A 26657-nucleotide genomic window follows, 5' to 3' on the forward strand; every position below is an offset into this window, starting at 1 on the left:
CTTCTAGGTTCCTTTATAGTTCATTATATCAAGATATCGATCAACTCTACAAATTATATATTCCATCCATAGGATTCGATCAAATTTTGAATGAAATTTTCAAAATAGACTTGGTAGCACCAAAAGCATAGTATATAGACTTGTATAGCATGGTTGCATTCTTGTTTTAGATTGGATTTTATATCTAATTCTAGAACCCTACTTGTTGCATCAAAGCTTGATTTTTTAACTTTTGATTTACAATCTACTGAATCATTGTTAGATTGAACCATAATGTCTCTTTGATCAACAAATAGACCATGGCATTGTTCTTCGGAGTTGAGCACAAACCCTAGACTACATGTGCAATAATAACCTAGCTAGTATTTGACTTATCTAACATAGGATATGGTGTGTGAACTGATTTTGGTGTTTCAAAAAGAATTAATGCACAAGGAACTCCCATTAGATCAATAATGAATCCCCTTGAACAAAGTCTTACTTTATAATCTATTTCCCATCGTTAGCTCCTTTATAGTGACTCCCCTTGTGGATAGATTCTTGCTATCAAATACATACATACATAAGGAAAATTAAATGTTAGTTTTGTTTTAAAAAATCTACCCTTGCCAACTTCAAGCAAATTTTATGATTGTTGAAATGAAATCCAAAGCTTTTTACTTATGTTAAAATGAATAATTTCATGTTGTTAGTACTAAGGCACAACCAAATGAGGATGTATTGAATTTAAGGGCTATCCAAAAGAGGAAGGGCCAATTAGATCTAATCAAAGAAATTGTAAGGAAGATGTTGTCATAGCCATTAGAGATCGGTGGAATTCCATTATCCTTCTAGTGAAGTATCAGAAAAATATAATATCAAAGGAATTTGAAGAGTGAATATAGGCCTTAGAATCATTCAAAGGCTTTTTCCTTTCCATGGTTCATTTTCCATGTTCACACTTTTAGAGGGGTCCCAAAGTCCATGCTATTTAGTGTGCAAATTATGTCGGGAGTACCTAAATTTTGTTGTAGTCTCCTAATTGTTACTACAAAAGGTCCCTATAGGATCAATGGATGTATCTATATAAGAAAGAATTGGTTGTTGATTTTGAGAATTAAATGGCCAAATGTGTCAAGGTTCCATGTTTAGTGCATAACCTATAAAGAAAGGAGATGTGATAATTATTTATTAGCTTTTCTCATTTGACCCCACAAGAATCCTCTAAATATTTTTTAAACCCTCACAACTAATCTTCTTGAAAAATGTTAAATCACATTTTCTTACTATAAAATGTTTTCCTCTTTAAGTTTGTCCTTTCATAATAAATTAACCTAGAGTATTTCTAATATACATGTGAAGGATTCATGATATATATTGACTATTTATAGAGGACTTGTACATTTTCTATATACATCCATGAAAATGGCATTGTAAAAAATTTCTAACTTTAATTGTTGGATTTATATTGGGAAATTTTCAACAACGGTAACTAAGATAATAGTGGTTGGGAATATGTTCAATAAACATAAGACAATAATGGTTTGGGATCTAGTCAATAAGCCTAGCAATGGATATGAAAGGAGCTAAGAGAGGCAGAAATAGATCTCTAATTAAAAGGAAAAATGATTGAACACATAACACTTAAAATATTAAAACCACACTTATGAAAACAATTGATCTCACAAATCATACCTCTAGAAATAACCATTATATATATCCAATCAATGACTATGGATTAGGCACTGCCTCCTATAGCCAATCAATTTAAAATATGGCTCAAGTATTTCATAAAATCAACTTAGTAGCTTTTTTATTACAATACTTTCAAAAAACATGATAGATAAAGATGTTTTCTACATGATATGGTTTTTCAAAGTAACTAATTACAAAATAGAAATTACATTGATCAGTCCTGAAAATAGTGAAGTGGCTTGTAGCCACTATTTTTTGAAGTCCTAAATCCAATCACTAACCATATACAAAAAGATAGAAACTAAAGTGGAGAAAGATGAAAAAATGAGCTAGAATAGACATGTACTTACACATTTCTAGACAAAGAGTAATGACACACTTTTAGCTCATCGAAAGTAAAGTTAAAATAAGGCAAAAAAATGTGTGTAGCCACATAACATTTTTGCAGAATCTTAAGTCAAGACTCATGATACTTGGGAGTTACTCTTTCCAGCAGCTAGGCATGTGATTTTTGTTCTATTTTCATTTCCATTGATTGAAAAGCAAAAATATCTCAATATTGGTTGTGATTGTGGATGCTTGTAAAAAATGATGTAATTTGGGCGATGCATTATGGTCTTTGATAAGGTCATCACCTTCTTGAAGATCACATTTGACACACCTGGCTTGAATGGGACATAGATAGGTCTTTGTCATTAGTCTTTGATCCCCCCCTCCCCCCCCACCCGCCCCACCCTACAATGGCCAGAATTTGAGACTTGGGACTCCTGCTCTCTTTCATAAGGTAAAAATTGTAGCGACAAATATGAATACGTGTTAATATTTGTTGCTTCAATTTTTAACTTACAGAAGAGAGTGGATGACTCTCGTAACTATCAAAATTTGGTCATTACGGAGGAGATTAAAGACTAACAATAGAGAGCTATATGTGTTGCATTCAAGCTTGGCATCTTGAAGGTGATCTTTGAGAAGGTGACAGCCATATCAAAGACCATGTTGTTATCATTGCAATCGCAACACTCAACCTTATATTGTGATGCCTAATTCTCACGATTATGTTGTACAAATGAAAAAATGGCATGGGAATATTCCACATGCAACCAGTCCATTTATGACACCAATAAATATATTATGATGCCTAATTTCCACAGTTGTGTTGTGCAAATAATGACACTGACATGGAAATTATCCACATCAAAAAATCATAATTCAGACACTCATATTAGATTGTGATGCCCAATTCCCATGGTCATTTTGTGCAAACGATGACACCTTCATGGAAAGCTTCCACACATTACCGTTTCAATCTAATAATGTGATGGTCAATTGCATCACCATGTTGTGCAAACGATGGCACTTCCATGGAAAACTTCAATGGGTGGTCGTGGACATTGTGACACATGAAATACAATTACAACACCACCATAGACATTGACCAAAATATTTGATGATACATGTAAGTAGTTACATAACCAATTTGTGACACTCAGATGTGTTGCAATTGCGATGACAAACCACAACTAAGGAAAATTATGATGGAACTATTGTGATGCCTCCATGTGTCACACTTGCCACACCTAGGCATCGCAATTGCAACACATAACCATCAAAAAATGGTTTAAAATGTACTAGTGAGCCAAGTTTGAAGAATTGTTGCATCATCTTTAGGATGTTTCTCAATGGCCTATTCATTTTAATCTTAAGTCATTGACTTGTGCATGATTGTTTGAGGATCATTTCTTCTATCATCTATTCTATGATTAGTTTGGTAATTAGCATGTATATCTAAGCATGTTAGGAGAGGGGGGGAAGGAGGGAGAAAGAGATAGATGGGAAAAGTGATAAGGGGAGAGAGGGAGGTAAAAAAGGACAAAGTGAGGAACAGAGAGGGAGAGAGGGAAGGTAGGTGTGTGTGTCTGTGTCTGTGTCTGTGTCTGTGTGTGTGTAGGCGTGTGTGTGCGTGTGTGAGTGCGTGTGTGCATGTGTGTGTGTGTGTGTGTGTGCACGTGTGTGTGGGTGTCTGTGGGTATGTGCATGTGTGTGTGTGTGTGCATGTGTGTGTGTGTGCGCGCGTGTGTGCGTGGGTGTGCGTGGGTGTGTACGTGTGTGTGCGTGTGTGTGCGTGTGTGTGCATGTGCGTGTGTGTGTGTGTGCATGTCGGTGCGTATCTATGCGTGCGTGTGCGTGCGTGTGTGTGTGTGTGTGTGCGCGCGTGTGTGTGTGCGTGTGTGCGTGTGCGTGTGTGTGTGTGTGTGTATGTGTGCATGTGCGTGTGTGTGCGTGTGCGTGTGTGTGTGTGTGTGCGTGTGTGTGTGTGTGTGCGTGTGCATGTGCGTGTACGTGTGCATGTGCGTGTGTGTGTGTGTGTGTGTGTGTGTGTGTGTGTGTGTGTGTGTGTGTGTGTGTGTGTGTGTGTGTGTGTGTGTGTGTGTGTGTGTGTGTGTGTGTGTGTGAGAGAGAGAGAGAGAGAGAATTAATCATTGTATGAAAAACTTTAGGGTTCTAGGTAGTTCAAATATAACATAAAGGGGTCATATTGAGTCCTAAGTAGTCTCAGGATCCATTCTGACCCCTTGGGACATGTTAAGACCCCTTAGAAAACATTAGGACCTCTTAAGACCCTTTTGAATACACTAATTATTATAGGACACACTAATGGCTTCTAATGTGTCCTAATTTGTCCAAATATTTCCCAAGGGGTTTAAATGGGTCATAAGTGGTCTTATTAATCCTTACGACCCATTATTGCTTATTAGGACCCATTAAGACCCATTAGGCCACACTAGGACCCATTACAAAAAATTAATCTCAAATGAAACTTTTGAGGGTTCTAATGTGTCTTAAGAGTCCTAGTTTCTCCTAAGAGATTTTAGTGGGTCTTAAGTGATCTTAGGAATTGTTAAGACCCATTATGACCTCCTATGACCCATAACAATCCATTAGGACTCATTAGGAAGCATTTCGACCCCTTAGAACACATTAATCCTTATAGGGCATACTTTAGGGTTCCTAATGAGTCCTAATGGGTCTTAAGGGGATTAATAGGTCCTAAAAGGTCCTAGGAACCCTTTGGAATAATTATAAACTCTTAGGACACATTAGGACATGTTGGATCATATTAGAACCCTAAAGTTGTCGTACGACTATTAATGTGTTCTAAGGGGTCCTAATGAGTTTTATTGGGTTATAAGGGGACGTAATGGGTTCTAAGGGATGCTATGACCATAATGAACCCATTTTAACCCCTTAATAGATTTTAGAACCCATTAGGAGACATTAAAAGCCATTAGTGTTTCTTACACCCCTTAATGTGTTTTAAGGGGTATTCATGGGTTCTAATATGTTCTAATAGATTCTAATGCATTCTAAGAGGTTTTAATGTGTCATAATGTTTCCTAGGACCACTTTGGGCCCATTAAAACACCTTAGGACAAATGAGGACCCATTAGAATGCATTGGGACCCATTAGGACACATTAGAACCCATTAGTGTGGTCTATGTCCCTTAATGTGCCCTTAGGGATATTAATGAGTTATGATGTGTCCTAATGGGTACTAATACATTCCAAGGTATTGTAATGAGACCTGAGGGTTCCTAGGACCACTTAGGAGCCATTATGATCCCTTAGGACACATTAGTGTGTCCTACAGTATTTACTGTGTCCTAATGTTAAGGGGTCATAAAATCACTTAGTACTAATTATAACCCCTTAGAACACATTAGGACCCATTAAGACGTATTAGAACCCATTAATGTGTCCTACACCCCTTAATGTGTTATAAGAGGTATTAGTGATCTCTAATGCATAATGGGTCTTAATGTGTCATACATGGTCCTAATGGGTCCTAAGGGGTCATAGGGCCACTTAGGACCCATTCAATCTCATGACACATTAAAACCCATTACAACACTTGAGAACCCTAAAGTGTGTCTTGCGATGATTAATATGTTTAAACAATTTCTAAGAGATCTTAAGGGGTCTTAATGTGTCTTAAGGAGTCGTAATGGATCATAAGTTTTCCTAGTATCATTAAGGACCCATTGTGGCCCCTTATGATACATTAGGAACAATTAGGAAGATTAGAACCAATTAGTGTTTCCTACACTCCTTTAATGTATTCTAAGGGGTATAAATGGGTTCTAACATTTTCTAATGTGTCACAATTCATTTTAAAGGGTCTTAATGGTTCCTAAGGGGTCCTAGGACCACTTAAGACCCATTATGACCCCTTATGATACATTAGGATTCTTTATGACACATTAGTGTGTCCTACACCCCTTAATATTTTCCAAGGGGTATTAATTGGTTCCAAAGTGTCCTAATGGATTATAGTGTGTTTTAATGGGCTATAATGTATTCTAAGGGGTTTCAATGAGTCATGATAGGTTGAAAGACCACGTAGTGTTAATTTTATAGCTTTCGTCAGATGATGATTTAATATGACTAATTTAATTAAATGATTATATTATATATTTGTATCATATATTTATTTATTTATTTATTTATTTATTTATTTATTTATTTATTTATTTATTTATTTATTTATTTATTTTTATAAATATATGATATATACATTATACCTAGAAAAATTATTTGTTATTACATATTAATCTATATAGTTTCTCACTCTATTCTCTATCATAAAGACCTAGGCTCAGATACATTACAAGAGGCCTGCCTATGTGTGACTAAATGTTCACCTTCTCCACATTGGTTAGTTATGTCTAATGCATGTTTCCTTATTCTACTTGTGATCAGGTATCTAATGTTTTATTTTCTTGACACATTAATTTGAGGTGGCACGAGGATGTCTAAACTAGCATTGACCAAGCATCATTAATATTAAATCATTACAAATGTTATCCGCGCCAACCTTGTTGGTAATCGGTGTTTCGATTATATGTAGGGCTACTCTAGCAATCATGTCCCCTCTATTTTGCTCCCCACTTACTATATAATAGAGTACATGTCAATTACTTTAGATATATATGCTATAACATATAAATAGAAAGAGTTTCATATTACTATCGGTGACATGCAACTCAGAGATACTTGTTACCAATATTATATAATAATAAACATTTAAAAGTGTAAGGTAGAATTACACAAGTATTATAAGTGTTGAATATAAATCATATTCTATATACTTATTGATTGATAATATATTTTGAGATCATTTATATATTGACATATAAATCTAATGCAAGAGCTTAAGAATTTAGTTTCAAATTAAAATAAATCTAATCATTGATTTTCAACATGGTACCAGAGCCAATCTAAGAGATGATTCTAATCAGATTTGTCTAAGAGCAATCAAATTATCTTAAATTTCACTTTTGTCATTGAAATGGTGAGCAGTATGAGACTAGAAGACACGCTCAAAGGCAATTCAAATTTTGCGGGATGAAAATTATGAATGAAGTTAACCTTGAAAGAGAACGGCTTAAAACAAATCATTGAAAAATCCAAATCATCACCCAAAGGAAGTAATGAATTGGAAAAATGGGAAAGTGATAACACCAAAGCCATGAAGTTAGTTGTGGACAGTGTTAGAAACCATTTACTTCCAATCATCTCGGAGCTAGACACAACATATAAAATGTACGAAGCACTTCAATAAATGTTTAAGATAAACAATACCACTAGAATTCTAACTCTAAAACACAATCTCTCCAACATTAGGATGAAAAAAGGAGAATCCATCACTTCATATTTCATGAGGATAACAAAACTAAGGAACCAACTTTCTATGATTGGTCAAACCTATGATGAGAAATAATTAACCATGATTTCTTTAAAGGAACTACCACCATCATGGAAAACCTTTAGACAAGGAGTATGCACTAAATCCAAGCTTCTTAAACTTGCTCAACTATAGGCTAACTACATACAAGAGGAGGGTATGTTAATGTCTCAAGATGATACCTCTACTAGATCCGATGTTCAGGCTCTCACAACCCAAGTCAATAATAAGAAGAAACCTAAATTCAAAGGGAAAAGGAAACATATGGATTACTCTAAGATAGAGTGCTTTAGATGTGACAACTATGGTCACTTAGCATCTCATTGCCTTGATAGACTAAAACATCAAGTAGCATTTGCCAAAGTTAGTAATAATGATATAGATCCAGAGAAATGTCCATTCTAAAATGAACTCCTGAGTATCCATAACATGTGTGAAATATTGACTAAGAGGGAGCTCTCTCTTTTTCTTATCATCTTCATCAAACTTCGAAATAAATGTGAAGCACTAGACATGGTTATAATTTCTGAGATAGAGTCTTAGAATACCAAATTATTGTAATATTTTTTATTAAAATAATTTTTAAATCATATTTATTTGTTTGTATTTTCAATACATACTATAAGAGTTGTGTCTTGATCTTTTCCTCTGAAAATTTTATTGCAAGGAGTCGAATACTTCTTCAAAGACAATCTTGAATCAAGAGCTTAGATGATTAATAATAAGAGGGAGTCCAAAATCTTTGTGAGTGACTATTTTTGGGCCTACTTCTTGTGTACATCATGAGGAAGTGATGACTTCCAAATGATGTCACTTGTATTTGCAATTTTTTTTGGAAGGTGACAAACTTACAATAACTTAATTTTCTATTATGGTGGATACCTTACAATGTCTATGCAAATCATGATAGATTATACCTTGCATGGTGGATGTTTATATATGGTAAGCATTATGAGAATGTGTGTGCATATACCTTATAAACATTTTTTAGTATATGGTGAATGTTATACCAATTGATGTTCTAGAGGCCATTACACATAGTACGTGGTGAATATCATATGACTTGATAGTTTGGAGGCCATTACTCATAGTACTTGATGAGTATCTTGCATTTCATTCTAGAGACCATTATTCAAAGAGTATTTGATGAATATCATATGTTGATATTTTGGAGACCAAAACTCAAATGTGATATCAAAATGATGAATGTCATATGTTGATATTTTGTAGACCATTGCCTTATTAAGTGCATGGTGAATATCAAGTCTTGATATTTTGGAGACCATTACTCTAAGTTTTGGAGAATATCATATGTTGATATTCTAAAGACCAATACTCTTGATATTACATGTGATATCAAATGGTGAATAATCTCTGATCAAAGATATCGTTATATTGCCATAACATGGACTTGATATTAGTAGCCATTACTCCTAATATTATAGGATAATATCACCATTTTTAATATTGCATTGCAATAATACATTATTCATGTTGTGTATGAATCTTTTCATTCTCCCTAGCTAAGAGGGAGTGTTATGTTATAGCTTCTGTCGAATGATGATTCAATATGACAAATTTAATTAAATGATTATATTGTATATTTGTATCATATTCATATATATTTATTTATTTATTTATTTATTTATTTATTTATTTATTTATTTATTTATTTATTTATTTATTTATTTATTTATTTATATTTATAAATATATGATATATACATTATACCTAAAATAATTATTTGTTATTACATATTAACCTATATAGTTTCTAACTCTATTATCTATATCATTAAGACCTAGGCCTAGGTACATTACAAGAGGCCTGCCTATGTATGACTAAATGGTCACCTTCTTCTCCTCATTGGTCAGTTATGTCTAGCACATATTTTTCTTATTCTACTTGTGATCGGGTATCTAATATTAGATTGTCTTGCCACATTAACCTAAGGTGGCACGGGGATGTGTGAACTGGTGTTGCCCAAGCATCATTAATATCAAATCTTGTTATCTGCACCAACCTTGTTGGTAATTGGTGTGTCAGTTATATGTAGGGCTTCTCAAGAAGTCATGTCCCCTATGTTTCTCTCCCCACTTACTATATATAGAGTACATGTCAATTACTTTAGATATATATAAGCACTATAACATATAAATAGAAAGAGTTTCAGCCAGTCAGCTAAATACCTTAGTAATAAAGGATTGGGCATCCTTCTACATTGACTCCATGACTAGACAGAATCATGTATTTTTCTAAGAATAACATACTGACTTCATTTTATTTGTCAACCCAGGAGCGTAAGCTTGAGAGGGTGGATGCAAAGTACATGCTCTGATTCCTCTTTAAGTCATTACAACTACAATAGGAAAGAAATGTTGAAGGAAACTAAGCCAGGAACTGAAATGATATTTTTCTTAAGGCTTAGAGTAATGCTACGAACAGTAAATCTACTTAAACACCTATGCTGCAGGAACAGTTCAATGATTCTTTTGTCAATGGCCGCAGGAACAACAAAAGTCTACTTTGCAAGAAAACAAACTAAGAGAGGAAATCTATTCAAACAAAGCAGTTCACTCACCAAGTGGTCCCTCTTGGATGAGTGAACAAAAAACAATCAAGTCTGAAGGTGGAAACTTGAACTTTGTATTTTATTCATTCATAATAATAGATTAAATTTGAAAATAAGAGTCTACTCTATTGAACAGAACAATCTATTCTATTTCCTTCTGGTCAAATCAAGAAAAGATCAAAACCCTCTTTCAAGGTTACAGCAGAAATTATTTAAAAGAAAGCTTCAACAACTTCCTACTCCTACGATCACTCCATCAACGAGGATCAAACAAATCATAAAGTTTACAACAAAAACACTTACTAACTGTGTTTTAACTCCCCCAATAATATAGCAAGTTGAGGAAGCTATCTTCATGCATCACCATAACAAAATTCACACCATGATCTGCTTAAGCAATGATTCATTAATCATCTAGTCGGCTTTGACTCAATGCTGAAATGTTGTCTTCAATATGTGCAGCAACACCTGCAAAGCATTAAACGCAACAACTTCTACATACATGCATTCATTTCATCATCAATATTAGAAAATGTATAATGTTCAAATTATCACTCTTGCAAATCCTACGGCAGCAAGAAGGAACCTACCCAAACATAGCATGGATGAGGAAATATTAATCAGCATGTAATATCCTTCATTAAACCATAAAAACCCATAGATTCAAGAAAACACAACATAACTAATCAATCTATACTTTAATCTTCATGTCTTAACATATAGATAGCATATTCATAAAACATAAGTTCTTTTGCTTAAACCATAGAGTCATAAACTGTTTCTTGCAAGATAACTGTTAAAAACAAGATAAAAAGTTTTCAAAATAATGGCCTTTTAGAGACTCATCATGGGTGAAATAGAATATCATTAGATTAATTTTGAATTCCCTCGATAGGTTTGACAAGCTTGTTATGCCAATCAAAGCAATAGAAATCTTGTCATTATTTCCACCAAACTAGACAGAAGAGACTAATAATAGAAATCTTAAGTACTAACATTAATCCCCACAATATTCTCCTACTTTGATATCATTTCAAATTTTGTGGGCCAATCACTAGAATTGATTTGCATTATAGAGCATATTTATACATGGGACTAGTGTAATTGTGTATTCATGCATGCAACAATTAGCTTAAATAAGTTATTGAATAGTAACAACCCCAAAGAATATAATTCAAAATAATAGCCATCAATCTAAACAACCTATCTACGTGGAAAGAATGATGGAATACCCATCGCACACAGCCACTACACACAAAACTACCCTAAACATAGTAACGTGTCTGGTGAATGTGAGTCACTTGCTCTTCCATGAAGAGGCCTATGATCTGTAGTTTAAGACATCTTGCCACATAATAGATGCAACACCCCACTAAATATTGGAGCTCCTAGATATTTGCAAGGAAAAACATAAATTGGTCTCTGGGAGAGAGGACCAAGTATTTGGTCACTCTAACTTAACATATTTTAAAATACTATGCAAAAATTTCAAATTATTCTCAATGTTTTACACCAATTTATTTGTCAAGTCTCTTATTTGAAAACAAATTTCAAGTCTACATAGTAAAACATGATGTAGCATCACCATTTTTTTGGTAAAAGTGTCTAAAATTGTCTCGAAAATTGATAAGACACATAGGTATGTCCTAAATCATCTTTAATGGTGCATTGATGTGGCATCACATGAGCGATTTTTTGAAATTTAGAGGAATCTTTTTAGTGCACCACTATAGGTTTATTTTATTCGCATAATAGTCTAAAGTGTTTGTCTAGCATATCACCTATTGATCCTCGCTCATGTATTAGCTCCTCTCCCCTACCTCACTTTTTTTAGTATTTGAAAAAACATCACTTCCTCCTAATTTATCAGTTGGCCTAGGAGAGCACTGTACAGATTTAACATGATCTTAATCGTATTAGACCTCAAATAAGGTCATTTAATCAACAAACTATACATGTAAAAGAGCCAACTTTTATGGTAATATGAACACCTAATCAAAACTCCTCCACTTGACACCTTCTAAACTAATTGTTGAGAGCCTCAACCATGATCACAATAAGAGGGGACCCCTTCCTCAATTCTTTGGAGGAATCAAAGAATCCACAAAGAGATCCATTGACTATGATACAAAAAATACACTATGGAAATACAAAGATTATGTCCAACCACACACTAATAAATTGTAATAACCCCAACAGGTTATAACTTCTTCAAACACCAAAATCTTCTCTAGATCAGTTGTTCGACATTTTGTCAAACATTTTTCAAGCAAGCTCTGATACCAATGTAATATCCTCTTACAAGGAACTAATATGCAAGTACAATTCTTTTGGTATTTTCAATGCAAATACATGGAAACTAGATATGAAATGCAAAACAATTGGCATACAATAATGACTACAGTAATGCCAAAATTTGATTCTAAATTATCACAGAAAAATCATATGCTTATGAAGTACAATGATAACTACTAATAGTTACAAGAGGAATCTGATAATAGTGATGCCCAAGAATGGAAATGAATCGTACATAGATACTCTAGCACAACATCATGCATGCATACTGTAGCAGCCAAAATCTATCCTCCAATTTAAGCACAAATAGAACTCTTGAATTGAAGTTCCCCAGAATACCAAATTCAATGGATATTTCACCACCTCAAATGGTTGCAACATTGAAGAGTTGATGTTCTCCAATGGCTGACTGAAATCGGAAACCTTAGTTTCTTCTCCCAACTTAATATCAAATGCAATTTACAATAATTGGATGATAAACAATGAAGCTCTCACCTCTATTTATACTTTTCCTTCACCCTTCTAGAAGGAAATAAAATATTTAATAATTGCATTCTCTAGAAGTTTCTCCCTTTCCAATAATTAATGTGCTTTTAAGAAATTAAATTACTAGAATTTTCCCCCTTCCAATAATTAATGCACTCGCTAGAAGCTTCTCTCTTGCAATCCAATAATTAATGCACTCTCAATTAATTAAATTAATTAAATATAAAGTCACCCTTTTATTTCAATTTATTTAATGACTTTGTAGGAAATTAATTTAATCAATTTCTCCTTATTTCTCCACTTAGCCTTCGGAGAATGTCAAGGCTAAGAACTCCACTAAGATGCTAAAAAGATGGGGACATTACAGAAATCAATTAATAAAAGAAATCGCCAGCTTACCTAATCATAGGCTTTGTTCATATCAAGGTTGCACATGATAGAGGTACTTGGGTACCTTGGATATGAGTATAGTTGTCTTTCAAAATAGGGGACGAGGGTACATGGGTATAACTTTTTTTTTTTTTTTAAATAAGACTACAAAAAATCTAAATGTGAGTCTTACGTCATGACATTGAGGCTTCAAAACAACAAATTTGGAGTCATGATCATAATCTATTTGTTGGATTTTTTATCTTTAGATGCTTAATGAGGAAGGCAAACTTCAAATATGAACAAGAAAATCATAAATCATATAGTGACATTGCAAATGATGAACCTCTAGTTCTAACTTGAACAGTGAAAATCAGGAAAAGTTTAGTAATTTACAGTTAATCAATGTTCTATCAAAGTTTCAAACTGATTACATCTAGAATTAAACTTGATAAATAGAAAGCTGATATGCAAATGAAAAACTAAAACAAAAGTCAGACGTCTTAATCTACATGAGAGTATTTTTCACATTTTAAGAAGAAGAAAGAGGGGATTTGTGCCCGATGGAGGGTATGTAACCAGGTGAGTACATGGTATAGAATATGCATACTAGTATGTATACTAGAGGCCTAGGTATGTTATCCATACGGTGCTGACTAATCTCCAGACAAAATGCACCAAAGACCCAAAAAAAAAAAAAATCAAACATGATTCTTGTTCAAATTTACAAAAACACAGCAAATTTTTTTAAAAAATTTTGCTGTTTTCAATCACAAAATACACAAATCATGAAGATCAAATGCTAAAATTGTCAAAAAAAAAAAAAAATTATTATATTTTAGTTTTTCTGAAATTTAGTGAATAGTACAATTTGTAGTGTCCAATCCATACAGCCTTGGCCAATATCCAACTTGATTGACATGCTTCTCGACTTTGACTCCATAATAAAATGAATGGCTTCGTTGGTCAGAATGTTGTTGTTTGTGATTTCTCGTTCAAGAAGGAAACCATTCTATTTTTTCTGTTTCTGCACGATAACCTTTTTCCAATAGTTCATCTTTAATCTAAATGTGTTTGAGATGTATATATCATGATGGATACCAAAATCAGCCTATAATCTAAGAAGAAGTCGCACTCAGTCTCATTATCAATGAAAGAATCACCCTCACATAATTCTATAATGTTTGAATCTGCGCTTCCAACCACTCTTCCATGGCCTTTGCTTACTAAAAAGTCTTCCTCCGTGGTGACAAGATCCACATGCTCGGCTAGAAATTCCCTCTCTCACAAAATCATCCTGGAACATTTGAAAGCATGTAACCTTCTCATTGAATTAGGCAAGCTCTGTCTCCACGCTTTCATTTTCTGTGAACTTTTTTTTAAAAGAAACCACATTCTATTCTTTCAACTTACTCTTAATATAAGCCAACTTATTGAAATAAAAAAATGGAGCTTTCAGAGCCTCCCCTCCCTAGGAGCCTTGGTCCACCACAATCTCCAGCAGAGCTAAAAAATCCTCACAATTGAACCACATTTTCTAAAATTTGTAATAAGATCACCAATCTTTCGTCCCTTCGCCAATTACAAAGGACATTGGTAACCAAAACTAGAGCCCAATCGATCCATACCAACGAAGAAGGCATCCAACCTTTTCGGAATGCTAATGTATCCATCTCTCTAACTGGTCAAATGAAATATCCTAACTGGGGCTTATATCTTCCAAGTTGTTCAAGTCCGCAAACCATCTAAAATCTACTAAGCCTGTTTGTTTCGTGGAATTAGCAAAACTGGGTTTTGATTCAAAATCAGATTTTGTATTTCAAATTCTAGTTTTGAAAAAATTGTTTGTCCCGTTTGATTCAAAGATACATCTTTTGTGTTTGTTTTGTAAAATTGAAACTAGAATTAGACTTTTAAATCCACTGATCAATGCAGTCCACAAGAAAAAATATCCACTCATCAATGCAATCTACAAAAAAACATTTTTAAGTCTGCATGCGGAATCCCCTCAAATACGATCTATGCATCCCCAACAGTGCCTCACACCACATACATGAATCAGCTTCATTTCCATCTTCAACCCTTGTGATCCTCTTACGATCAACTAGGCATGGTTTTGCTTACCCTCTGCGAGTGCCCTTTTCCTGGTGCATGCCTGTAACAAATATCCATAGATATCCCATGGTGGGATACCCTTCTCATAGCATAGAGAGAAAATGTCAAAAGCTTCCTTCAATTGCCCCTTTTTACACTGGTTATTGATTTCATCGCGAGGGGAATTTAAACGTTTAGCAGTGAGAGAAGACAAGGTTGATTTAGTAACAACTCTAGTAAAATAGGGTAATGGGATGGGATTACAAAAATTTGCTCAGCTACAAGCATTGTTGTTGTGGCGTTTAACAGAAAGAGGCATAGGTCGAGACAGAGAGGGAGGGAGTTGGAGATATTGGGATTCAATTGATGCCATACATGGAGGAGTCATTTAGTTTTTTTGTTTTGTTCATGGATTTGATCTGAAGCCAATAAATTCGTGGGTTTTATGCTTGCAATTGTTTTATAATGGAATCATGTATTCAATATTTAGGTAGAATTTATGAGTTGTCCTTCCTAAATCACAATGGCAGAGACTGGCAAAAATGCTCACAAATTGTGGTTCCACTTCCTCTTAACATGCAACAGAAAAAGCTCAAGATCCCAATGCACAACACATGAGTAAAATGTCCAATGGTCAAAAAATATGTTTGCGTGGTAAAACATATTAGGTTTTAAAAAATACTTCAAAAATTAATTTATTTTAATTTCTTTCCAATCTCCAAAAAGTTAAACCTAGAATTCAATTTCCAAAATCACTTATCTGGAGGGAAGTGTGGTAACCTCATTTTGGAGCAAAATTAGAATTCTACAAATCTAATTTCACTTTATTATTTTCGACCCAAACAACGAATTTGACAAAACTGAAATATCACTATCCCCATTACAGTCCAATTATGCTGAACAAATAGGGCCTATATAACCATATTCTCGTTTCTAAGACCCAAAACTTTTTCCATTCAATCCAGTGATAGCATTAACATCACCATCGAGGATGGATTTGTCCCCACTCAAACACACCAACTCCTCTCAAATATCCTCCCACAGCTTACAATTGTTCTCAAACTTAGTGCACCCATACACATTGAATAGGAAGGACAAATTAGACAAGAAGCTAGAGACTATGCACAATACCTAATTAAAATCGATCAATAAGACTCCCACTTTGAAAGTTTGTCCACCCACACTACGTCTATGGTTGGGGTCTTATAGAGGAGGTTTCCTTTAAAAGTCAGTAGATGATAGCTGAAAAAATTAGGACTATTTCAAAGCTGGTGTTTTTATGAATTTCATTGTACAGTTTGAACTTATGAAGCTTAAACTCTAAAATTTATGAGACTAATTTCATTAATTTTGTTTTAAGCTTGTTCAATTTGTATGAGTAAAAAAACTATAAGAAATATAAAATTCAATTGATACAAATTGAGAGGACTATTTTGGGAAAATTTTCTAATTAATCTTTAAATTCCATGGAGAATAATAAATTTTCTGTAGGAATATTTGAGAAATGTTCCTATAAATAGAAATTGCTACTTATTAAGAAGCATGTGAAAATGGAGTGGGCTAGAAATTGTGCTGCCAACTTAGAAATGTCATCCATCACTCTTCAAACATCTAAATTTTGATTTTGGTTGAAAATCATTTTATAGGTTTAAAAAACAACAATCATGCACAAAAGATAGAAAACAAAAGTACTATAATCATAAGACCACTAAAGTCCTTAAATTTGGGAACCTAAACATTTCAGCTAAACTAGACTATAGAATTCAAAGATTGTCAGCTGTAAAATATTCTTTTAAAAAAATCAAATGCCCTCTATTTTAAGCCTCCTTCCGTGAGACCAAAACCTTATTAGAAGTCATTTAACCCCTATCATTCCACATGAGCATCCTCATTTTCTTGCCAGCTCCACAAATTTTCTATATTTATTATAAACTTTTAATTTAAGATATTTATTTTTATATATATTTGAGTATGTTTGTTTCATGTAAGCTTGCCCATGTTTTCCCCTTTAATAAACAATGTTTATCAATCACCACCATTGATAAAAAAAATATAGGCACAAAATTCAAAAAAAAATTTATTTTTATATGCACATCCTATGATGTATAGGTTTACATCTGCCAAAAATTTATTTGAAGACGATTGTGGATGAGATTAATATACCAGATACATTTTTTAGTCACCATTATTTCCAAATTGTAAATGCACTTATTTGCTAGACATCCGGCAATCCTTTTCTCAGTGTGACATTAGGTTCTAGATCTCTAAAAAGGAACCACAATTGTAGTGTTCCCTGCGCCCCTCATCATTCGAAGAGAAAATAGACTCTCACGCAGTTGCATCAAGAAGCATTCTCAATTCACAGTTGTATCCAGAAGCATTCTTAATTCATGAATATGGACTGGAAATATCATGTCTCTTCCCAAAGATAATTCTGTCAATCCCAAACTAGTAAAATATTTTCATGTTGTCATTTCAATATCTTTAGCTACAAGCTTTTCCTCTGATGCATAATTTTCCACACTTGCCATAGGCATGTCTTCAGATCCAACCTTTGCATCAGTAAACCGGCTCTTTGTTTGTGCACTTGCCTCTCCATCTGAGACAGCAGCCCTTGGAGGAGATAAAGGTTGCACTTCCACATCAGGATATGCAGCTTTAAATCTCGCTCTCAATCCTTCATCAACTAACCTAACACCATTCAATTGATTACCAAGTGACATCCACCTAAAAGCCCACAGATTTAATAATACAATCAGACAGGTTAAAATGGTTCAAAAGTAATAAAAACACAAACACGGAAAACAGTGGACTATTATTATAACACTAATCTTGGCAGAGTAACATACCCTGCATGAGTGTTATGCTTCCGTGCAAACAGCTCAAGCTTTCGAGTACGAGGACTTATTCTTTCTAGCAGTGGATACATCTGCCAAAAATGACACTATCAGCATAATCTTGAAAACTCCTTTAGTATGACAATACAAGATATACCACTGTAGAAATCAAAAATGTTATTGCATTAAAGGGTTTCATCAGTAACTTTGAATTTCTAGCTCTGTCAAATTATGTAGCAGTTGTAAAGCTATTTAAGTGATCAGAACAAGAAATAAAACAACTATATCCCATTTGCAACAACAGTGACGATTATTTCCTTGGCATATGAAGCAGTCCATGAAGTATGTTGGCTCCATAATGCTCCATAATGAAGCATCGAACAAAAAATTGATACAGATGTATGTAATATTGTGCCAAGAAGCATGCAACCTGTAAAGATCTCAAATGCAATGTTTTTTGCAATCTTGTGTGTCATCGGGTGTGCTAAGTCACAAAAGCACTCAAGTAAAATAGATGAGATATCAACTAGTGTTAGCACCTAGGATTATAGAAAATATTAATATCGGCTATGCTGCCCCATGGATATTAAGAAAACACTAGAGGTTCAATGTGATGACCAGATCGTGAAAGGCACAATATTATGTTTGAAGGAACATTCGACTCTTTCAATGCAAAATAACAAAGGTCAAATTGAAATAAAAATATGCTAAAATGAAAGCATCGTTTGTATAGTAATTTGCATATATTTGAAACCATTGGAGGATTAAAAATGTCAAACATTAATACATTCAAATAAATGGATAAGTAAACAAAGACAAAATCAGAAAACATTATTGCACTATAAGCTCTATAAAATCACTCTTCATCAAGGGCCGATGCAAAACGCACAAAAAGTGGGACATAATATATTCAAGTTCACAATGCTAGCCGAAAGGAGATTCAGGTCACCCAGTAAAGTTTCCATTTGGAGAAGGTTCTGGTTACATCATGGAGAAACATGCAAAAGGTGTATACATCAGAGAAAAATTAATGTTATCAAAAACCCCAAGCATTTTTCACATACATTAAGAAAAGCCACTTACCTGATTTCATTTTGTCAACGACTTGTCTCAAAATCTTTAAAACAAAGGCTGTGCAATATAGAACATCAAAGATCAAACTTGTGATTTAATATAAAGCAGCAATAAGAAACTAAATTTAAGAAATGGATATCATTTCCTGTGTGCAGTAAAATGTGATTCCTAAACTGACAGAAATTGATGACAAGGGACTGATGGTTGGGATAAAAAGACAAAGATCTTGTTGAGTATGTTATCATTGATGTCGAAGGTTGATAATCAAAGTCATAAAAATCTTAAGAGGATCACTCAAATTGATAGAAAATTGGAATGAGCTGTCTGATTGCCTACTTGAGCTGCTTAGTTGTGTGGTTGAGCTGTTTGGTTATTTGGCTGTGTGCTTGAGCTACTTGGGTGTCTAGTTGAGGTTGTTAGAAAATCATGCATATATGTGTTGACATTTGTTGGCATGATGATGATGATGTGTAACAGAATTGAATGAAAATTATGAAGGTCATCATTTCTATGGTGTCATTACTGGCAACTAAGTGATCTACAAGTGACAGATCAGTTAATACTGGTGATTGGATTGAATAGATAGCTAAATTGGTTAAGTATGGAGTGTAGTGGGTAAAGATAGACAGTTTCAAAAAATTGGATGTGTCATAAATAGTTTGATGAGTGGCTTACAGGAAAAGTCTGTCGAGATGTTTGAAGACATTTGTGAAATTAACATCAACCGAGTATTCACAGGATGTCAAGATTTCATAAGGTTTACAGGTCACTATGTGAAGAACAGCTAACCGGCAGTGTTTACTTGTAAAGATCAGGTGAACCGGTAAGGATTGTGATGTTGGGTGAAGACTCAAAGTGGTTAGGTATGTTTGGGCCGACATGGGGCCATAGAATTCAAGGTTTTTGCGCTTGCTCATGAATTTCAAATTGCTTTTGAAGCCGACTAAGGGTAACAAGTTTAGGATTGCTCCACCGACTTAAGGACAGTATAAATATGATTGAAAGAACAGTGTGCGATGAGAGTTGATGCAATTTCAGTTACTGTGAATGCAGATAAGTGCCTCAAAAGCAATCTAGAGAAGAACAATGATCAAAAGCATTAAGAATTTCAATTTGTAATGCATTGAGTGCAAAAGTTACAACAGCCATACTTGCTGATTTTTAAAGGTTAACAAGAGAAATCTTCTAACAAGGTCACTCCTAACAGGTCTAAAGAATAAATCCTCTAACCATGTGGCTCTTAGAAGGAGTTTTAAATCCCTTAACCAGGTAGATCCTAACAAATCTTATTGTAAAGCTTATAACAAGGCTCAACACTCTTAACCCTTGGATGCTTCACCCTTGTCGACATTCTTATTTGCCCATACTTTGTTGAAGACCCTTCTGACTTCCTCTTTATCCAGAATCTTTCACTTTCCTCTACCATCCAGTTTTTTCACTTGGACTTTAATCGGGTGGATGTAATGCTCCTAGCAAGGCAATTTATTACCGCAGCAGTAAAAATTTGTGGGTACTAATTCCCACTGTGGTTTTCCCCTCTAACCAAGAGTTTCCACATGAAAAATACTTGTGTTAAGTGTTTGATGTGTGGATGTTTAAATTATTTTCCTTCTACATTGTTATTTGCTTTCCGTGTTATCTATTGTGGAAGGTATTGGTGAAAGTAGCGATATCACCCTCGAGAAAGATCACTTAAGAGTGTATCTAAATATGCAAAGGAGATGGAAGAAATTGAATACAAGAGTAAACTTGAAGGGCTTAAAGCCCCTGTTGCCAAGAGATTGCCTGAAGGTGTTGGGTATGAAGGAAACTTACCTTTAAAATGTTTTCCTTGTAGTAAGATTGATTATTTTGCTTCAAGGTGTCCCAAAAGAGTTCAAAAGCATAAGTGTAGGAAGTTCTCTCCTAGATATCAGAAGAAATTTTAGTATGTTGCTAATGAAAGTATGACAAATCATGAATCTAAGAAAGCTGGTTTTGAGGATGGCAAATGGGTGTTTATTGCTACCAAGGAAGAGGATTTGGTCCCTAATGAGACTACTAGTTGCATGAATGTGGAAAGGGCCATTGCTACATATGTTGAAACGGATGAATGGGCTATCAATAGTGGATATTCATATAATATGACAGGTAACACAAGCAAATTTTTGTGATCTTGGAAAGGTATGATGGTGGTGTTGTTAGGTTCAATGATGATTCATGACACTCCTTGTCTGATTCACAGTAGAGGTTTCATTACTATTGATGATAAGAACAATATTGATGATATCTTATATGTTGAAGTTCAAAAGCATAACTTGGGAAGTTCAGGTAATGAGATTGCATCAGGTACAAAGATGATGTAGTCACAGATTGAGAGACGTCTATCCAAACATGCGGCGAGAGTAAAAACAGAAAAACAACAAGGAAAAGAGAGAATAATGTCAAATACGTCTTTATTCAATAGGAAATCAAATTACATTCAGTTGGCAGCTTGTCCTCCCACATGCCAAGCTAAACAAGCTTCATTGAATAGTAAATTCAGAAATTGTTCTTGAATTCAATCCTCCTACTATTCTACTCTATAGATTTGCCACCCCTCTTGATATCTATTACATTACATATATAGGCATCATGACACGCAGATTAGCCTTAAGATCCACTACACTTCCCAAGAACAAGAAACACAGTACAACAAATAGGTCCAGTCCCAAATCATAAGGAACTCATGACATAAACCATATGAGAGGTTGTGGTCCCAGATTTAGGTCCTCACATGATCCAAGAACAAAGTAAGATGTGTTACTGAAGACCACAAGCTATAAATCTCCATCACAATTTCAAATTCCATGATCAGGTCCAAGAACACAGAAAAACACACCACCTGAGAGAGAACAAATCATAACTCGAGAAACATACATCTAAATAAGTTGCAAACCTAGAGATATGCTCCAAGATAGGTTCTGAGTACACTCTAATCATCGCAAGTGCTGACTCAATGATACAAAGAATCATTAGACTGATCTCCCAAATAGTACAAATCGAAAAATTGACATAAACTAGAAGTATAACATTTTGGATGATGTAAGATTGCTTTATACCCAAGATGCTTCTACATCAAACACCTGGGGTTGATAGAAATTGAGTCTCGCTATTTTTCTTGATAAGAATCCAGATGATCCAACTCAATTTGAGAAATACATCAAGAATTTTCGACTAGTTTGTCTTTCCTCTTGATAATATCTTTTTCACTCTTTACATCTTGTATTCCTTCCAACTTTGTTATTCAATATTTTCTTTGTCCAACTACTTCTTAGGATACTTTTGCTTTACATCTGAAACATCATCCGAAATCCAATCAACTTCATGATACTCATATAACTTCGGAATGTTAAATATAGATGAAATATCCATGTCTTTAGGTAAATCTACTTCATAAGCATTTCCGAAATCAAATTGCTTCATGACTTACAAGGTCGAAACTTCCTCATCTTCAATATGTCATAAGTCCCAATTAGAAATCTTCCTTTCTTTATATGAACCATAACCTCATCTCACATTGAGAAATCCTTGTCTCCTAGTCCTATAAGCCTTCTCCTTATGATTCATATCTTCCAAATGATGCTTAACTTCCTCATGTAATGACTTCATTTGATTAGCAAATTCCTTTGTTTCGGCACTCCTTTTGTCCTCCTACTTAAGATCTCTTAACTTTGAAACACCTTCAAGACTTATGCGATTAACTACTTCAAATGGCATCTTCCTTGTGCTCCTATTCATTGAACTGTAATATGCAAACTTTGCTTGTGCTAAAACCAAATCCTAATTATCAGGTTTATCTCCAACCAAGATCCTCAGCAAATTCCCAAAACTCCTTTTCACAACCTTTGTCCATCAATTTGTGGCCGAAAATTGAACTAAACTTCAAATCAGCATTCAGCTTTCTCCAAAATGTCCACAAATATCCAAAAAAATTACTACCTCTGTCTTAAACTATACTTCTCGATAATCCATGCAACCTCACAATCTCCTTACAGAATAAGTCAGCTATATGTACTTCATTTGATGTCTTATTGCAAGGAATGAAATGCGACATTTTAGAGAGTCTATCTACCACCACAAATATAAAATCATTACCTCTATGTGTCTTCGGCAATCTCAAAACAAAATTCATACTAGTGTTGTTCCAAGGTCTATTAGGTACAAGAAAAGGTGTATAAAACCCACATTCTAACTACTACCCTTAGCAACTTGACAAATCATGGGACTTGGAACAAATTTCATAGAATCCTCATTAATCTGTGGCCAATAATATCTCTCTCACCAAACTCATTGTCTAGTCAATACCAAATGTCCTACAACTCTTCCACTATGTTTCTCCTTTATCAGATTATCCCCCATTGATCCTCTAGGTGTGCATAAATGAGCTCCTTTGAACAACATATCATCCTGAATGAAATAATCCAACCACTTGCTTTGGTCAGCTAAATAGGTTCTTAACAAGCCTTGCAAACTTTTGCAATATCACAATCTATCTCATACAAAGTCTTGAATTCTTCAAACACAAGTAGTTCCACTTTCATCTCTGTCAACAAATTCCTTCTTCTATTCAATGCATCAGCTACTTTGTTTGACTCAATGTTACACAGGGACTCATACCCTCCTCCCAAACCTTAGAGTACCCATCCCCGAGATGTCCCTGCATCGGGTACTTGCGTACCCAAGTACCCCCACCTCTGCCATTCCGCAACCATGTTGCCGCTAGAATGGGGACTTGGATTTCTATTTGAATTCTGATTTTTGAATGTTACTACTGGGTATGTAATATGTTACTATGTTGAATGTTCAATGGTTCTAGTTCATTTTGCAATTTTTCTATGTTCAAGTATTTTAATTTAGTATGTTCTATTGAAACCATAGTTGGAAAACTCGCCAAATGCAAAAACTCGCCAAGCCCCCCAAAAGTTTAATCGGGAAAAACTCGGCAATTTAAAAAAAAAACTCGGGAAAAACTCGAGAACCTAAAAAACCGCTGAAATTTAATTAAAAATACATTTATTTTGCAAAATTTAATGAGAAGATGCATCTAATAAGTTAATTAAAGACAATAGAAAAGAAAGAAACAAAGTTTAGATATATATAAATGCATAATGCGTACAAAATTGCATTCTCATGCAGAATGCTCATGGTAGGAAGCAAAATAGTAAATTACTAAATAGTTTCAATCTGTCAAACTAGAAGTAAATACTAAAAGTCTAAATACATCAATACAATGTGACAATGTCAATCACATCTTCCTCTTTCCACTTGCACTAGCAGGAAAGCGAGGGGGTCTAGTCCTAGAAGAAGTGCCCCGCACTGGGATAGGGCGTGAGCTGCGTGACTGTGAACTCTGTGGCTGTGCCCCCTCGCTCGACATCCCTACTGACTGGCTCGGCGTCCTAGAAGAGGATGCATCTCCACCTAATGGTAATGTCTGATCCTCGCCTGAATCATCATCATCCTCATCCTCATCCTCAATGTCATCCATAGTGAACTGAAAATCAGTGTCAACCTCCTCCTCCATGGCCTGCCTCTCCAAATCAGCGATCTCATCTGGTGTAAAAAATGGACTTGGCTCCTGTGCTTTCCAATCAGAATAAGGATCTATCTCATCTAGATCAAACGGACCAGGTAATTCTAAGAGCTGTGACTTTTTTATGCGCAACTAAAGATTATAGTGCACATAAACAAGGTCATTAAGCCGTTTTTGAGTCATTCTGTTTCTTTTCTTTGTATGGATGGACTCAAATAAGCTCCAATTGCGCTCACAATGGGATGAGCTACAAGGTTGGGATAGGACTCTGAGAGCAAATTTCCTTAAATTGGGGGTATTGCCACCCCAACTTGCCCACCAAGCATCTGCAAAACAAAATTTAAAAAGTTATAAAGCAATAAAAAACAAAATCAGAAGCACAACTTATCAATTAGCAAAAGTTTTAAAGTTTGACGCTTTACCTGGTGCTTGAGTAGATCTTGCTCTCTTTGCTAGCATAGAAGAGAACAAAGGACCCCTTGATTCCACATAGATTTGTTGTTCGGTCACAATAAGGTCTCTCTCCTCTTCACTTGATATCATTCTCTCAATGCATTTAGAGAGACCTTCCATGACCTCTCCATTAGGATCTGAGTAGGAATCATCAGCCCTAAAACAAATAGAAAATGATATCAAGTCTTACTACACAACCTTAAAAAGTAAAGTAAAATAAAGACTTATTAAAATCCCAACTTCAAGGACAATCAATTATCATAGTACCTGAATTTGGGATTGAGGAAGTAGCCTGCTGCATGAATAGGTTGGTGGAGCATATTGTTCCACCTCCTATCAATTATTTCCCAAATGGGGTCAAATCTGAGACTGTCCCCGTGATAGTAACTTCTAACAGCCTCTTTCGCCCTATCCATGGCCTCATAAAGACCTCCCATTGGGGATTGCTTCCCATCACATGTGCGCAAGACTAGAACCAGGGGCAGAGACATCTACATTTGAAATTTGAAAAATACAAATTAGTTAATAACATAGTAAGTTATGAATTGAAAATGAAACTAGAATAAACTAAAAATATAATGAAGTTACCTCCACAATCTCCTTAGCCTTTGCAAAAAAGCTATCATCAAAGATTATTCGTGCCATAGCTTCTCCTTCGGGCTTCTTTGAGTAAGGTGAAGCAACCCAATCAGCACACACAAACATTTGCTTCAAAGCCAATATGTGGTCAAGAATACTTTGCAACGTCAAGAAGACTGTTGCAAACCTTGTCATAGCAGGTCTCATCAAATCTTTGCCTTTAGTGGCTTTTCTCATCAAACTGAGAACCCATGGGTGATTATAGATATATTTCGTGACTCGCCTAGCATCTTCCACAACTGGACTCACCCAATCAAGTTTTCCTGTGTCCTCCAAAAGAAGGTCAAGGACATGTGCTGCACAAGGTGACCAAAAAAGTGTGGGATGCCTCTCTTGGAGGATTCTACCTAAAAGATTAGCAAAAAATCAATAATCAGTAACAAACTTTCCATATTTAGTATTTACAAATTACATCAAATCTAAATTGAATAATACCATAGCATTACATTCATGATTCATATTGATTCAAATATAAAAAATTAAATCTACCTGCTGCCACATATGCTGCTGCATTATCTGTGATTATTTGCACCACATTCTCTATTCCCACCTCCATGACAACATTCTCCAACATTAAAGCCAATGTGGCTGCATTTTTCACTTTGTTGGAGGCATCGACAGATTTCCAAAACACCACATCATCTTTGCAAGCCATCAAGAAGTTAATAATGGTTCTACTTCTTCCATTTGTCCACCCATCAGATAAAATGGTGCAGCCATACTTCTTCCACTCTTTCTTTTGGTCTTCTATCAACAATCTTGCCCTACCAACCGCTTTGTCAAGCAACCTACAAAATTTAAGTGTAATATTAAATAAAGTGTAAGTGTTAGTAAAAAATTAGGAAATAAGTTATAACAATTAAGAT

General features: G+C 34.8%; 2 protein-coding genes across 5 annotated transcripts in view; both read right to left on the bottom strand.

The window, feature by feature from the left end:
- Positions 1-17287: 17287 nt before the first annotated feature.
- The window catches only part of LOC149568196 (N(6)-adenosine-methyltransferase MT-A70-like), a 35982-nt gene continuing 26612 nt past the window's right edge, over positions 17288-26657 (bottom strand). For all 4 annotated transcript variants that reach the window (XM_089821199.1, XM_089821201.1, XM_089821200.1 and 1 more), the window contains 2 exons: positions 18084-18163; positions 17288-17961 (listed from right to left, as the gene is read on the bottom strand). In XM_089821199.1, coding sequence (XP_089677325.1) covers positions 17697-17961; positions 18084-18163 — 345 coding nt within the window. In that variant the 3' untranslated portion in view covers positions 17288-17696. The remainder of the gene's footprint in view (positions 17962-18083; positions 18164-26657) is intronic.
- LOC149568197 (uncharacterized) lies at positions 24832-26633 on the bottom strand. Its single transcript, XM_089823395.1, has 5 exons — positions 26281-26633; positions 26041-26138; positions 25420-25643; positions 25122-25309; positions 24832-25025 (listed from the first exon to the last, which is right to left on the bottom strand). Exons 1-5 carry the CDS (start codon positions 26444-26446, stop codon positions 24832-24834), a joined length of 870 nt encoding a protein of 289 aa, XP_089679521.1. The 5' UTR covers positions 26447-26633.

Source organism: Cupressus sempervirens, chromosome 3, assembly GCF_028749045.1.
Source record: "Cupressus sempervirens isolate cs-2001-9-10 chromosome 3, ASM2874904v1, whole genome shotgun sequence".
Taxonomy (NCBI): domain Eukaryota; kingdom Viridiplantae; phylum Streptophyta; class Pinopsida; order Cupressales; family Cupressaceae; genus Cupressus; species Cupressus sempervirens.